The sequence below is a fragment of the Tiliqua scincoides genome, chromosome 8, assembly GCF_035046505.1.
Source record: "Tiliqua scincoides isolate rTilSci1 chromosome 8, rTilSci1.hap2, whole genome shotgun sequence".
Classification (NCBI taxonomy): domain Eukaryota; kingdom Metazoa; phylum Chordata; class Lepidosauria; order Squamata; family Scincidae; genus Tiliqua; species Tiliqua scincoides.
Window position 1 is genome coordinate 40,667,095 of NC_089828.1, and position 15,893 is coordinate 40,682,987.

A 15,893-nucleotide genomic window follows, 5' to 3' on the forward strand; every position below is an offset into this window, starting at 1 on the left:
TAAATTTCTGCCTGGCGCACTGCTAGGAAGGTTAGCTGTAAGGTCTCCTGCCTCTTTGATTGTCTCAGAGCCCAATCTTATGCATGTCTACTCAGAAGTAAGCCCCATTATAGTCAATGGGGCTTGCTCCCAGGAAAGTGTGGCTAGGATTGTAGCGTCTCTTCTGTGTGATGAGGGAGCTGCACTTACTGAACGTGGTGCCTGATGCACCACTGGAAAGGACCCAGGAGTGCTGGCCTGTTTGGGGGGGGGGGCGCCCGAGTCTCCTCCCCCAGACGGGCGGCAGTGGCCTCCTCCAGCTGACCCTTGGCGCCCACTTGGCTCTCCCCTGTCCGCCTCCCAGCCGGCAGCTGCTGCCCAGGACACGCCATGGCCGGTGCGAGGCGCCCCCCGCTCGCCTTGCTGCTGCTCCTGCAGCTCCTGGTGCGCCCGGACGGCAGCGCGGCGCAGCAGCCGCCCTCGTGGAGGCAGCAGATCCGCTGGGAGAACCGCGGGCGCCTCTACAGCCTCTTCAACAGCGCCTCGCAGTTCCTGCCCCCGCGGGGCTCCTCGGGGCAGAGCCTCTACCTGAGCGCGGCCAGGAGCAGCAGCCCAGCCACGCCGCCCCCTCGGACCAGCCTCTGGACGGTCCGCAGAGTCGCCCTGCGGGACGGCAGCGCCCCCGACGCCGGAGGAGCCCTGAGCGGAGAGGACGGCTCCGGGGCAGGAGCCCCTCGGTGGCGGGGCAGCGCGGCGGGGGGGACCCCCGAGGGAAGCAGGCGCCCCGCGGTCCCTGACCCGGTGCCCGCGCCCAGTACCCCCCATGCCAGCCTGGAAGGGGTCAGGGGCACCAGGGCAGGGAACGCCACCAGCCCCGGGGAGGCGTCCCCCCCCGGGCAGCCGGGGCCAGGCTACAGCAGGGCGGACGCCAGCCCCTCGCAGGCGCTTCGTCCCGGGGAAGGCGGCAACGAGATCGAGGGCGCTCCCGCGCCACCCCAGGCAAGCGCCCAGCGGGGCGGGCTCCGGCAAGCTGGCGGCTCGGTAGAGGACGACCCCCGGAGGAACAGCGTCCTCTACAATCTGTACCCGAATGCCGGGAGACGTGCTGGGTCCCCGGGTGCCAACTGGAGGTCCGGGTATGGAACCAGATACTTTCACCATGGTGAGCACAGGGGTGGCTTGGTCAGTTGGGGGGGGGCTGGTTGGTGGTGAGTGGTGGGATTTGGAGAATAGGATGCCACTGAAGTGCCACTTTTGGTGGTGGTGGCAGCGATGATGATGATGACTATAGTGCCATTGTACTTATGAAGAAGGTGGGGGACAGGTTCTTGATGCAGGTGCCTTACAATCTAGATATTGCACTGTTCCTCAAACTGTGGGTCGCGAGCCATTTTCAGGTGGGTCCCTGTTCATCTCAATATTTAATTTTTAGTATACAGGTGTCTAACAATGGTTCGCTTAATGATGGACCACATATATGACAGTGGTCAAAGCGTAATAAAGATGCTCTTAATGAGGCAATCGCATCTACCATAGCCTGCAGCAGAGTGTCTGTTTACACAGCAAAGAGGCTCTTAATGCAAAGAGGAGGCAATCTGTCTCCAGTAGCCTGTGCAGCCTGCTAGTGTCTGGCAGGGAATGTCTGTTTACACAATAAAGGCAATCGATTGGGCTGAATGTTCATTTAATAACCTAATCGCATAGCAATGGGAATCAGATAACGTATCCCGTCAATAAGTGCGCACCCGTTTATGCCAGCATGATATGTGACTGCATTTGGGGAGAGCTGTACTTTTAACAGACTTACAGTGTATCTGCTTTTAACAATGATAGTCAATGGGGCGTACTCTTGGCTAAGTGTGGATAGGCTTGCAGCCTAGGATAGGTTAATGACATTTTAGACAGGTTGTCATTCTAGAACAGGGGTGCCCAAACCCCGGCCCTGGGGCCACTTGCGGCCCTTGAGGCTTCTCAGTGCGGCCCTCAGGGAGCCCCCAGTCTCCAATGAGCCTCTGGCCCTCTGGAGATTTGTTGGAGCCTGCACTGGCCCGATGCAACTGCTCTCAGCGTGAGGGCGACTGTTTGACCTCTCGCATGAGCTGTGGGATGAGGACTTCCTCCACTGCTTGCTGTTTCACTCTGTGATGCAGTAGCAGCAGCAAAGGAAAGGCCAGTCTTGCTTTGTGCAAGGTTTTTGACAGGCCTTGAGCTATTTCAAGACATTCATTCATTCATATAAGTTCATCTTTAATATAGTCATTTTTGTAAACTTATGTAAATTTATTCAAATTTTAAATGTAAATTGATTCTTTTTTTCCTCGGCCCCCCGACACAGTCTCAGAGAGATGATGTGGCCCTCCTGCCAAAAACTTTGGACACCCCTGTTCTAGAAAGTGGGTCTTGGGCTAAATAGTTTGAGAACCACTGAGATATTGACACAAGGGAGACAACAGAGGAAGTGAAGAGAGGCAGGACCAATGCAGAAGGGCTTTGCTGAATTAGATGTGGGGGGAGGGTGTCAGAAAACCCCTTCCAGAAAAGCCCGTTTGTCCTGGGGGTCACTCCGCTCTTTAAATCCTTCAATCCAGAAAATATGAGCATTTGCTGAATTCTGCAGGAAGGGCTTTTTGCACATGTTCAGTCACCCTTTTCTTTAAGGACTGAGCTCCACGCAGCAGAAATGTCAGTCGCCAAACAGTGTCAGCCCCAGAAAAAGGAATGGAGGGGGGCAGAAATGGTGCAAAAGAGTGTGGAGGGGAACTTGATCCCACATTCTGAGAATACTTACAGTAACATGTATATAGCATTTTCTGAGTGTGTAAAAAGTGCTGTCCATGGGTCATCTTGAGGTTGGCCTTATAACCGTAGGAAGTCAGTACTGTATTACCCCCATATTGCAGCCATGTTGCTGAGGGAGTAGCTCACCTAAGACCATCCATGGAGTTCATAGACCTGAGCCAGGATTAAAAATCAGGTAAGCCCTGCTGGTTCACAGCTCCGGGTCTTAACTATGATGCTTCTTGCAGTTTCTTGCTGCACTATCTTTCTGAAAGAATGGTACATTTCACATTCGTGAGGAACTGTGTTTAGATATCTATCTAGCTATCTATCTAAGCACAGTTAGGGAAGGAATGAAGGAAACTATGTGGAAAAATGTGTTTCTGTCAAGTTAATGCAAGGGTTCAGGAATGGGGGAGTGAATTACTTATCTAGGGCACCTGTTCCCTTTGCCCTCCTCTGGCAGTGCATTTGCTCCCCGAATGTGAATGGTGTGCTCTACCAGTTTATGCATCTCTCATGTTGTTCTGTTTCCTCCTCCTCCTCTCAGGCCTGCCTGACTTGATTCCAGATCCGTATTTCATCCAAGCTGCCACCTACGTACAGCGTGTCCAGATGTATGCATTAAGATGTGCAGCTGAGGAAAACTGTCTTGCAAGGTAGTCAGTGCGCTTTGTAGTTTCTGTTCTCCATTGTTCGTGGACTTATGAGATGCCAGTGTGGTTAGTGTCAGGGTAGGGTGACCCAGGTTCAAATCTTCACTGGATCACAAAGCTCAGTGGGCACCCTGTGGCTATTCTACTCTCCGTCCTTCTTATTTCACAGGATTGTTGTTAAGATAAATTTGGGGTGGGGGACACACCATTGCCCTCACTGCCTTGGAGGAAGGGTGTGATAGAAGCATAACACGTACAAAAGTGTTCATACATATCTTCTTTATCCCCAAAGGGGGATGTTATTGAGGAATCTATAACTATGCATAGTGTGAAGAAAGTGGACATAGGGGAGGTTTTTATAAATTAAACATTTATGAAAACCTCCCCTATGTGTCTACTCTCTTCACACTGTGTATAACTATAGATTAGAAAGGAGTGAGGAGAGTTCAGTAATCACACTTGTGTGGAGATGGTAGAACTCTGAAAGGCAGCTACTGGGGATGGATCATGGGGGAAGGCCCTTATCTTCACCTTGGATGCGTGAGCTCCCAAAGGCATTGATGGCCAGTTAGACTAATAGATAGTTTGATCCAGCAGATCTTCTTATGTTCTTTTCAAGAAGGACCAAAAAAGTGGGGCAGATCCACTCTTTTTTTCCTCCTGTGCATGATGAAGAACAAGATTTGAGCTCCATAGAGTTCATAATAGTTGTTTTCATCCTCCTGCTTCCCATATCAGCTGACCGGATAAATATGGGAAGCTTCCTTAGACCAAGTCAGAGGAAGCTTGGGTCTTGGAACTGAGCATCCTCTCCTCCAGGGATTCCAACTCAGGGGTCCTTCCTAGCCTTTCCTGGAGATGCTGCCAGAGACCAGAGATGGGATCTTCTGCAGGCCACAAACCTTCTCTACCACCAATTAACAGCCCTATTGGCAGATGGGAAGCCTCCAAAAAGACATAACCCTTTGAGTCCTCCCTTGAAATCAGTATGCAACTGAGGCTCAAAGAGATTATGCTAGTCACTATTGTACTAAGAGCTGATTGTATTTATTTACTTATTTCAGACTTTCTTTCCATCATAAAAACAATGATGCCCAAGGCAGCTTTCAGAAGTAAAATACCCCCAATGATAAAAACTCAAATTACAAGACCCACCCATTCATCTGTCATAGGTCTTTAGAAAGACTTCTAAGCCTGTGGCCATGTTGTGGCAGCACATTCCGGAAATGAACTATGCATGCTGTGAAGGTTTTTTTTTGTTTATCTGTCCTGAACTTTCTGCCATTCACTTTCACTGGGAGACCCCCAAATCCTGCAGAATGAGAGAGTGAATTTCTCTCTCCTCCTCATTCATCTTTTGATGACTCTCTGTCTCCTCATGTGTGTCAAAAGGTGCACATTTCTACCTTATCCACTTGCTGCAGCCAGTGTGCTTCTGGTGTGGATTCTGGCATTCAGACAAGGGACTGCCGGTTCATTAGTGGGTATTTACAAATAGCTTGGACTTCACTGGATGAAAGGAACTCATGCTAGATTACCCCAGGATTTTTTAAAGCAGCCCAATATTGAGGCTTTGGCTATGGAATTGCGAGGGAGGGAGGGCTCCCATGCTTTGATTGGCCCTCTAACACTTTGGTCCAGAACAGCACGTTTTTCTGTTGATTATTGATTCTAGCCTTGGAAAATGCCGAAATCAAGGGGGGTGGGTGAAACAGCCCCATTTCCTGTAAACACCCAAACAAACCAAGCTGCTGTCCTGGTTTTACAGAAGGGTCACTGCCTTCTCTGTTTCCCTGTTTGCTCATTCAGTGAATGGTTCCTTTTTCCCCTCTCTTTCCCAGCTTCTTTTATCTCAGCAAGGACATCCTTCTGCCAGCTGGGACAGAATTCCTACAATCTCAAACCTGCAAAGTTTTGTTTGCATTCCACCCCCTTGTTAAAATTGCATGTTCTTTACATTTCTTGACACTCACCTGCCAACAAAGACATCATAGGCTGTGGCTAGAAAATTGGTACACATGCTGGTTACTAGAGCATTCTGAAAACAGGGCATTTTTGCATCTCTTCCTCAAAACTTTGAAGGCTGCAATCCTACACATGAATTTAATGTATTATCCATATGCTGTTCCAAGAGGGCTTCAACCAGGAAGGCCCAGGTTAAAATCCCTAGTAGTCATGAAGCTTCCTGGGTGACTTTGGGCTAGTCACCTCAACCTCACCAACATCACAGGGTTGTTATGAGGACAAAAGGAAGGGAAGAACTATGTATAGCACTCTGAGCTCCTTGGAGAAAGGGTAGTAGTATAAAAGTTTGAAAAGTGCAATTAAATAAACTGAAGTGGTCACCTCAGGCAGCAGACTGATGATGGGCACACATCCTTGTCTCCCATGGAGCCTCCTTTTCCTTCCATTGCCTGGTTTGGAAACGGAAGAGGGGGACAAAGGAAAAGAAGGAATATGAAGTGCTGGGCTGGAACATTGGAGAGTGGGAGAAGCAGAGGCTGGCACATCATTGGGTAAGGGGGGCAGCATTTGGCATGCTGCCTCAGGCATCAGGTGGTCTTGGGTCAGCCCTGTGTATCTAGTATCTTCTGAAGATTCATAAGCAAAAATAGCAGGTCTCTGCTCCCAAAGAACTTACCATCTCAAATGGGTAATACAAGCATAAGGGACAGAAAAGCACCGGACATCACGTCTGCTTGCAAGCCTTATAACAGCAGGCAGCAGCAAAGAGTCAGACATGCAACAGAATTCTGTTCTCCCTCCACCCCACTCCTGAACAATGTTACTAACTGAGCAGAAACAGACATCCTGGCCTGCTGTACTGCCTCTAACAGTTCTGAACTACAGAAAACAGCCAATATAGCTTTTCATCACTGGCTTATCTGATTATTCCTGCAGATCAAATTGTGGCACAACTGCAGGGTCTAGTTTAAAAGTTGGCAACCCTGATTTGAACCAACCCGTGACTGAGGGAGAAAGGAATTGCAATGGCTACAGCCGGTCCTACCATTGGGCAGAGCAAGACAGACTGACTCAGTAGATCTCATAGTACCATGTAGAAAAGGCAAGCTGTCCATTCGTGCTTATGATATTTTTCTTCTGGGAGATGGGGTGGCAATTTGAATTTTCAGACAGTATCAGGCAATGCAGAAGGACATGCATGGGTCACCACTGCACCCCCGCATCAAACGTTTCAGTGATCGGTCAGATGTTCTGGTGGCAGCCAGGGATGCATCCATAAGTGGCAGTATTCCAGTTCTAGAAACCTGCTGTAATTACTTCCACTCTTTCTGATAGGTCTGCCTACCGACCCGAGGTGAGTGACATCAGCTATCGTGTCCTCCTTCGTTTCCCTCAAAGGGTTAAGAACCAAGGAACCGCAGATTTCCTCCCTGTGAAGCCGCAGCACGCCTGGGAGTGGCACAGCTGCCACCAGTGAGTAGGCCAAACAAAGCAGGGTGGAGTTGGTGGATTGTTTGGTGCGACCTCTCTATTATTATTATTAACAGTATTTATATACTGCTTTTCAACAAAAGTTCACAAAGCAGTTTGCAGAGAAAATTAAACAAACAACTAATGGCTCCCTGTCCCAAAAGGGCTCACAGTCTAAAAAGATGCAACACCAGCAGACAGCCACTAGAAAAGACACTGCTGGGGTGAGGAGGGCCAGTTACTCTCCCCCTGCTAAGTAAGAGAGGAGCACCCACTTGAAATCCATCTGTATGGATCTCTTGAGCAAGATGCAACCTATAGGTTACACTGGGAGAGCCGTGACTGAGTTCCCCATTCAATGGAATGGAGGCAATGGAAGCTTTTTTTCCTGAATGTAAATAGCACGGGGGGGGGAAAGAGAAGATACATGTGAGTCAAACAAGAACTATAATAAACGCAAAATGTTAAAGCCCCCTCCTTGGTCCCACTACAGTTCTTAGCTGGTGTACATGCTCCTGGGTATGCTTTTTTTTAAATAAGGGATAACTGCAGGATCAAACCATTCAGGGCCAGCTCAGTCATGAGGTTGACTGAAATGACCACTTTGAGCAGTGGGTTGATGAGGGAATGGCACACTGACAAAGGCTTTCTTTATGTTTCAGAAGCAGTCTCAACAGATCTGTTGCCTGATTCACCATCCCTGCTTGTGCATGCACACATCCTTTTCTTTTTTAAATTCGGACACGGATTATAGCGCACAACCCACCATCATTTTTGCTGTTGCAGCTGCCATCCAGTACCATAGCCAGAGGGAGGGCAGTGCGCTAAGTAGTGCAGGTACCACAATGCGCTGTGTAAGCAGCCCCTTCTACTCACTGTCGGAGACATTGGGGCAGCAATGGCAATGCATATTGCTGTCACTTCCCTCAATGAGTGGGAAAGGCCGCTTACACTGCGTATCATGGCCCCTGCAATACTTACCACCCCCTCCTGGCTATGCTATTGTGATCACTACCACTTCCCCACCTGCTTGTTTCTTAGGGGAGCAACCAGGCAGGCAACGAATGGGGAGAAGGGCAGAGCACAGCAAATGGTCTGGAGTTGTCCCCCCCTTACTTTTCAAGTTGAGTATCACAATATTCTCTACAGCTTTTCTCTACAGTTTTTACAGCTTTTCCAATCTGGGGGCAATATGCGCCTGGCTTCCCTGATATGACCAGTGTGATCATGTGCAAAGGAATTCCCATTTCCCAGAACACACGACTGGAAGGAGACAGAGCACATGCCCTTGGCTATCTTCCTGGCAGTGTTTGCATCATTGACCTGTTCAGCACCTATGCAGCTTCCTTTCCTCCTTCCAGGCATTACCACAGCATGGATGCCTTTAGTAACTATGACCTGCTGGACGCCTTCACCCACAGAAAGGTGGCTGAAGGGCACAAAGCCAGCTTCTGCTTGGAGGATACGACGTGCGATGCGGGTTTCCAGCGGCGCTATGCCTGCACAGCTCACACCCAGGTGAGTAAGTGAGAGAGGGAGACGTGACAGGGCAGATCCACTCTTGCATCAGCCCCCTGCTCCTGTGCCTTCACCTTCAGCAGACGCTAGAGATGAAGATGTTTATGAAAAGCCTCACCTGCTTTTTTCTTCAGATCAAGCAGCTGTTGAAGTCACATGCCATACTGTGCCATACTGTGTTCCTTGATCAGTTGGCACCTCTGATTCAGAGCATGGGTAATACAAATAGGCAAGAACAGCACATCAATCTAGTGGCTAAGTGTGAACCAGGTGGTTCCCACAGCTATGGAGTCGAGAGTGGCTTCCTTCAAGCTACTTCTTCTCAGTCTCAAACCACCTCCCTTCCATATGGAAATATTAAACTGATGGCCTCTGGAATACAGGGATAGGAATACTAACTCATACTGTTTTTTATTATTTCAGAAAGGTTATAAAGTTTTCATTTTCAAGATTATTTTGGGGGGGGGGGGGAGAACAAAACAGAAAATGCCAGGGGTCAAAAAGAGACTGAATTGTCAAAGTCCCCTGGAGTCAATTCCACCCAGTAGCGTAGCTTAGGAGGTGGGGGGGCAATTTCTCCAGATGCCATGCCTGGCAGGGTGTCAGGGGGTGCTGTTTGGAAGACTTCTGAGGCCTGGGAAGTCAGTGTGTGGCCTCACCAAGGCTCAGAAGGCCTGCTAGAGGTCTTTGAAAGGTACATGCGGTTTTTACCAAAAAGTAAAAGTGCCTTTCTAAGGCCTGAGCAGAGGATTAAAAAATTTTGTGCCCCTGGGTGCTGGGCATAGCTATGCCATTGACCCCACCCCGCCCCTGATCTGTGCATCATATTTAGATTTCCAAAACTGCTTTCAGAAACTAAGATTTTTCTCATGGCCAGAGAGTGATTAGTGATTAACTCTTCTTCTGGCAAGGGGAAGAGTTACGGATGCCGAATTATGCCCTCCCTTTATTGTGCATGCACAAACACGTGCGTGAGCTTCAGCCAGCATGCCATCATCCATCCATTGCTGCACCATTTAGCACCCTCTATCTGCATTTTTCTGCAATGCCTCTTCTGGCAACTGGCAGCAAGGAGGCTTCTGGGAGCAAAGCCACTCTGTTTCCACATCGTTTAGAGGTGGTAAGATTCACCCTCCCCCTCCTCTTTTTGCTTGGTCTTCAAGAGAGTGAGAGAGAAAAGGGTGGGGAGCAACCACCCAAGCAACAGGCAAGTGTGGGGTATGGATGAGTGCCAGTTTGCCACCTCCCCCAGCCCATCACTGGAAGCATTCAGTTTGCGTAGCCTTTGTGGCTGGGCTGCCCCTGACCTAATCCACTGTTAATATCATACAGTGCGGCCAAGAAGAAATAGGCTGCTCTTGATAAATTTTGACAGCTACATTTCTAACCCTCATCCAAATGGGTCAAAATTGATTGAGAGAAGTGGAAAAAAATGGGTAAATCTTTGATTTTTCTTTCCAGCCACTCCACACTACTCATGTTCTTCACTCTTAAGAAGACCAATTGCCTTCTGGTGCTTCATGCTTCCCCCTGCATTTGTTGCATTTTTGTACTAGCAGCATATGGGCTGTTGTGGCAGGGACGTTTTGTACCCCACTTGAAACGAGTGTGAAACAAAATCTGACCAATATCTGCTGAGTGTCATTTTTGTTATCCACCAAAATAACCCTAGTATTGATCTTTGCAGCTTTTCCTTTTCTCTAGAGCAGAAGTGTCCAAACTTTTTGCCATGAGAGCCACATCGCATGTCTGACACAGTGCTGAGGGCTGGAAAATAAATAAGTAATAAATACATGGAGGACCAATGTGCTGAGAGTTTGACTGAATACATTAAGTGGATGGGGTGGAAGGAGGAAGGGAGCAGAGGGCAAAATTGACTTGCACAGGAAAAGGGGGGGAAAGGATTTTGAAAAAAACATCAAGACACAAATCTCAAACTTTTTCTGTCTCAGTTGCTACTCCATTTTAAGTTTAACTAAATCTCTTAACATTGGTATATCTCTCATTCCGACACTAGATATGCTGAATGTAATGGAATAATTTATTTGCATTACATTTGGCACCTCTAGTGGCTGAATGTGGTATATACCCAGAAGTGCATCTTTTGAGTTTTTTTTAGCCCTGAGAAGCTGGGGAATCTTGGGGGCCAGATAAAATCCTCCTGAGGGTTGGATTTGGCCCCCAGGCCAGGGTTTGGACACCCATGCTGTAGTGCAAAAGGGAAGGATTCAGAAGGGTAGATTTTTTTTTCCCTGTTGAAGGTGGTGTCATGCTCAAGACAGCCCACCAAGGTTCTTATTTCTATGACTTATTTGGGGTACATTCAACTTCTGTGGTGGGTTAGTAAAGTACACTTTTTTGATACAGATGAGGGTCAAAAAGTGTAGCATTGGAGCTCAAGCCTAGGCAGAAAGCATTCTCCTTTACTTTAAAAAAATTCTTTGCTTTTATCCAAAAATCAGTGTAGACCAATTGTAGATACTCCGAGATTATGAAATTGCACTTCGTACATGCACAGAAAATTCATTTCTCTGTTCAAAAAAAAGAATACCCAAAGTGGTGTGATCTTCTTCCCTGTATAGGGTCTAGGCCCTGGCTGTTACGACACATACAATGCCAATATTGACTGCCAGTGGATTGACATTACAGATGTCCCGCCTGGGAATTACATCCTCAAGGTATTTAGTGATTGTATTGAACTCTAATGTATTGGTATGCTATCCTTCAGTCAAGATTTTCAGGGCAGCTGAAATAATCAAATATAACACGATACAATAAGATGCACTATTAAAAATTAAAACTCACAAAGGGCTGCAGGCTGAAAGAATTCAATAGTAGAGCATCTGCTTTGTGGATAGAAGATCCCAAGATCAGTCACTGGTAGCGTTGCTGAGCAGGACTTGGAAAGGCCCTTGAACACACAACTGCAGAGAACAGCCACCAGCCCCAGCAGACACTAGGCTAAATGGATAATCGAAGGGTCTTATCTGGCTTACAGGACAGCCTCCCATGCAATATTAAATCTGCAGAAGCAAAACATAAAGCAACTCCACTGAAAAAAGCATGTATGTGGAAGGATATGAAGATTTGGCCTGTGGTGGTCCATTCACACATGCAAGTCATTGCTTGATGTTGCAAACATTTGCAAATGTTTGCAAGTATAATCAGTTGGTTAACTAACATTCATATGATGAGTTAACAAAGTGCAGTTTTTCAAAAATCAGTTGACAGATAGAAAAATCACATTTCATACTTTCTCTTCAAGCAGTTAAGAGAAATATTGGGGGGGGGGTTGTCCAATCTAATCTTCACAATCACCTTGTGAGATGGGCTAAGTATAAGAGCTGGTGTCTGGCCCCAGGATTACCAGGGAGCTTCCAGGCAGTGGGAAAGTTTTCCCTGGTCCAAGGATGCCTCTATTCTAGGTCAAGGAGGCCTCTTAAGCGTTGATAAGGCTCTGCTGTTCAACAGTCTGCTGGAAGTGGAATTACCATTTCACAGTGGTAAATTAACAGCAGTGTGGCATCCTAACTTGACTGCAACCCCCTGGTACTGAGTGCAAGCGTTAAGATAGCTCTAGTGGGAAAGATAAAGCCATGTGATGTGCAGAACTTGGACTAGCTGAAGCAGGTCACCAGAGTCACAGAGAAGCCCACCCTTAATTTCAAGAATAAATTGATGTGAGGGGAAGATGGGAGGTGAAACAAAATTGCAGAGCATGACACGGTTCTTTTCTTCTTGAGGTGATGGTCAACCCTGACTTCCTAGTGGCCGAGTCAGACTTCACAAACAATGTCGCCAGATGTGATGTCACGTATACAGGGAGGCACGCCACCGCTCGAAATTGCAGGATCACCAGGTATGAAGAGAGCAGCTCAGAAGGCTACAGAGAGCTGCTGTGTTCTCATTAGGATAAACACTGCATTGGTCAGGTTGGAAAAAATCCAAAAGGGGTAGAAAGACCTGCTGAAATATTATGGAGTAGCAAGCAAACTCTTCTTCAAATGGGTGTTTGGTCAAAACAAATTAATACAAAAGGCAGATGGGGAGGATATGCTGGGGACAACAAAAAAGTCCAGTCTGCAGATAACTGGCTGCATTCCTAAACATGCTTACATGAGAGCAAGTCCTGTTAAACCCGGTGAGACTTACTTCTGAGTAAACATGGATAGGACTGCACTGCCAATAGTGGAGGTGCTTCACATACATGCAGTGCAATCCTATGCATTTTACTCAGAAATAGATATGAAAATGTAAAGCAGCCCTGCTGGCTCAGACCAAGAGTCCATCTAATCAACCAGTTTTAACCAGCGGCCAGCCAGATGCTTCTAGAAAACTCACAAAGAGAACATGAAGCTTTCCCTTATTGTTGCCCTCCCAGCACCTGCTGTTCCAGATATATACTGCCTTTGAACATGGAAGCTCTGTTGAGCAACCATGGCTAATTGCCATGGGGTGCTCTGAACCGATGAAACAATCTGACCCTCTAATATAGCAATTTCAACCTTTTTCATCTCACAACGCACTGACAAAGCACTAAAATTGTCAAGGCACACCATCAGTCTAGGTAATTGACAAGGCACACTATGTTGCTGGTGGGAGTTCACATCCCTCAACGGCCCTATCAATAAATGATATTTATTTCATTAATAAATTTGCCAAACTCCCATGGCACACCTGTGGACCACTCGTGGCACACCAGTTGAAAATCCTTGCGCTAACATACATCTTTAAACCCATCTCAAGGATAGCCTTACACCGTGTGACAGTTCAACACATCCCTTAATTCAAAATATATATTTCCTGTCCTTCTATAATAGACTTTTAATGTGGGATGATTTCTTTTGCTCATTCCAAAGTCCTGGCCGGGAATCCAAAAGGAATTTCTTCAGAGGCCAGGTCTCTAGCTTCATAGTTAAAGCTGTTTGTGAATCAGCCCAAGCATTGCTATGGTTGCAGAAAGTCAACATGCAGTACAACAACACCAAGGACATGGATTTGTAGGAACATAGTGAGTTTGCCAAGACAAGGTTGTCAAAGGGGGGAAAAAATAGCAGCCGCCTTTAAAACCTTCCTAAGCAAGCATTCGTGGCTGAGAGACCTCTGGCTGCCGTTGGTTGAAGTGAGCTCCCCTGGTTCATTTGTTTCAACTGCTGAGATCATCATGGAACATTTATGAACTTTCTGGCTTCTTCAGAGTTGGTAGGAGGCGATATATAAGAGGAGTTCAAATTGGCCATCCCAGTGTGGACCAAGCATGTGTGGTATCTGAATGATACACAGAAGTAGTACATGTGTATTGGCACTGCATATGAATGGGGTGGGGGTGGAGTGAAAAGGGACAAGGACTCAGAATGTATTGCATGTAGAGAACCACACCCCTGAATGCATGCAGGTCTCCAACTATCATTACTGAACTGTGACACATATTTCCTTTCCATTTTTTCCCTCCACAACAGTGGGTGACCCAGAGCAGCTGAAACGAAGATCCTTCACCTCCCCTTTCCCTATGCAAAGGTGCTTTGGTCTCTGGACTGTCAATCCTCATCTCCAATGCCCTCCCAAAGGGAATTTGTATCAGCCTTGCTTAAAACTGTGTCCTTGGCACTGCCCTAGGTGCTGTCTGCGGAGGCAGTGCCCCAGTCATACCCTCCACCCTTGATGAAGCAGCAGATGTATACATGCACATCCCCAATCCTTTCCCTCTCATAAACTTATGGAACACCTGAAGTGCTGCAGCTGCTGCTACATACTCTTACTCTAAGCAAGCAAGCAAGGGAAGGGGGCCTGTCTGAAGCCACTCTCACCAAGGCAGACAAGGCCCACGTGGCAGGAACTGCTGCTTTTGCAACCAGCTTGTGTCAATGCAAAGACAGTTCCTTTTGAGAAAGGAAAAAACTAACAAAAGGACGACCAGCAACTGCAGTGCCTGGAATTCTCCTGGAACACCTAAACTGGACCAGTCTTCTCTCACTCTTCATGTCCTTCCAAGTGCACCTTTTCTGCAAAAAAAGGCTGTTGCTTAATCCCAAGGACTGGAGTCTTGCATTCAGTGGCTTGGGAGCTGCAGCAGGATTGGCCCTGGTATTGGGAAATGGGGCACTCCTTGGGCACCTGCTGTTAGCACAAGGCTTCTTATGTTATGCAGCCATGGAGGAAAGCATGGCACTGCTACAACTCCCAGGCTGCCAACTTAATGCAAGAACCCAAGTGAAGAATACAATTTACCAAGTGAAGCAAACAGTTTCTGCTTTTGTTCACATTCAGCCCTTGTTAGCCTGGCTTCACCATTGCCTCTGCCCCCCCCAACACTGTTAAAGCACAGCTCTGTTGGTTCCCAGAGCTGTCTTCTCTGTCACTGTCATGCACCATTGCCTCAGTAGAGCATGGGATGAGCACGTTTGTTGAGCTTCCCCTCTCAACAGCTCAAAAATGGTCCAATCTTTCCTCCTAAATAAATAAAACCAATCTACCAAGCCATTTTGAGGCTCAAAAATTGCTTTTGCCAGCAATCTATCCCTCAACCACCCTCCCCCCCCCCAAAAAAAAACACAGCTTACTTAACCTAGCAGCAGTTGGGGGAGAAGTCCTACCCTTCTCTCGGTGCTCTCAATGCAGCCCGCAAATTTAAACTGGACTGCTCAAGGTGTTTCCCCCTTTTCTCCAGGAAGGAAGAAAGAAAAGCAAAAGGGACATGCAAGGCGTGCAAGTCTTTGTGTGGGCTCCTGCAGTTATGAGGTCGATGGGAGCCTGGTGGGGACATGTGGGGAGGGAGGACAAATGTTCTTTGAGCTCTGTCTCAAAACCCAAGCTGCAGGAGTTTGCTTTTCCTTTGTTGGGAGGAATTTAGGACTCTCAAAATTAATTTCCAAACCGGAACCTAAAGAACTTCTGGGACACTTTTTATCTGCTCTGTAGGATTCATGCATTCCAACTGCCCGTTTACCAAGGAAAATTCCTGCTTTCTGATTTTCGCCCCTACTCAGATTCCATTTTGCGGAATACCTCGTTGAAATGAATTTAGTAGGAATTATTCAATGAACTCTTCAGAGTTCAGCTCCCTCCCCACAGTCTCTAGGAGCCAAGCTATTGGGGCGGGGGGAGCAAACAAACCTTTTCTCAAGCATACAAGCAAGAACCCAGAGGCACTCTGCAGTGCACAAGCTGCTTTCACACCTGCAGCTGCAGAGGTCTATTTTGAGTGGTTGACACAATATGTTAAGACAAATATGATTTCCTTGTATGTGTTCAACCCAACGAATAGGCACTGTCTTGACTTGCAGATCTGTGGAGCACAAGCTGTTACACAGTAAACAAAGGCAAACAGACAGCAAAGAGCCTTCAGCAATGCGTAGCAGTGGAGGGCAGCATTTAGGCAATGATTCGCGGTATGACAGATTACAAGTGTGACTCTTTCCATCTGAAATATAGGAGCAAATGACTGGCAATAGCCTGGGAGGCAAAAGACCCATACCACTGGGGCCTCAGCAAGAGTAGAGCTCAGCCTTCTTCTCCACCCCCCCCCCA

At 47.4% G+C, this 15,893-nt stretch overlaps 1 protein-coding gene across 1 annotated transcript; it reads left to right on the forward strand.

Moving 5' to 3' along the window:
• Window positions 1-802: 802 nt before the first annotated feature.
• Window positions 803-13,370, forward strand: LOC136659281 (protein-lysine 6-oxidase-like). Its single transcript, XM_066636417.1, has 8 exons — window positions 803-808; window positions 880-1,141; window positions 3,308-3,416; window positions 6,714-6,851; window positions 8,210-8,366; window positions 10,949-11,044; window positions 12,110-12,225; window positions 13,226-13,370. The coding sequence occupies exons 1-8, from the start codon at window positions 803-805 to the stop codon at window positions 13,368-13,370; spliced, it is 1,029 nt and encodes a 342-aa protein (XP_066492514.1).
• Window positions 13,371-15,893: the final 2,523 nt, after the last annotated feature.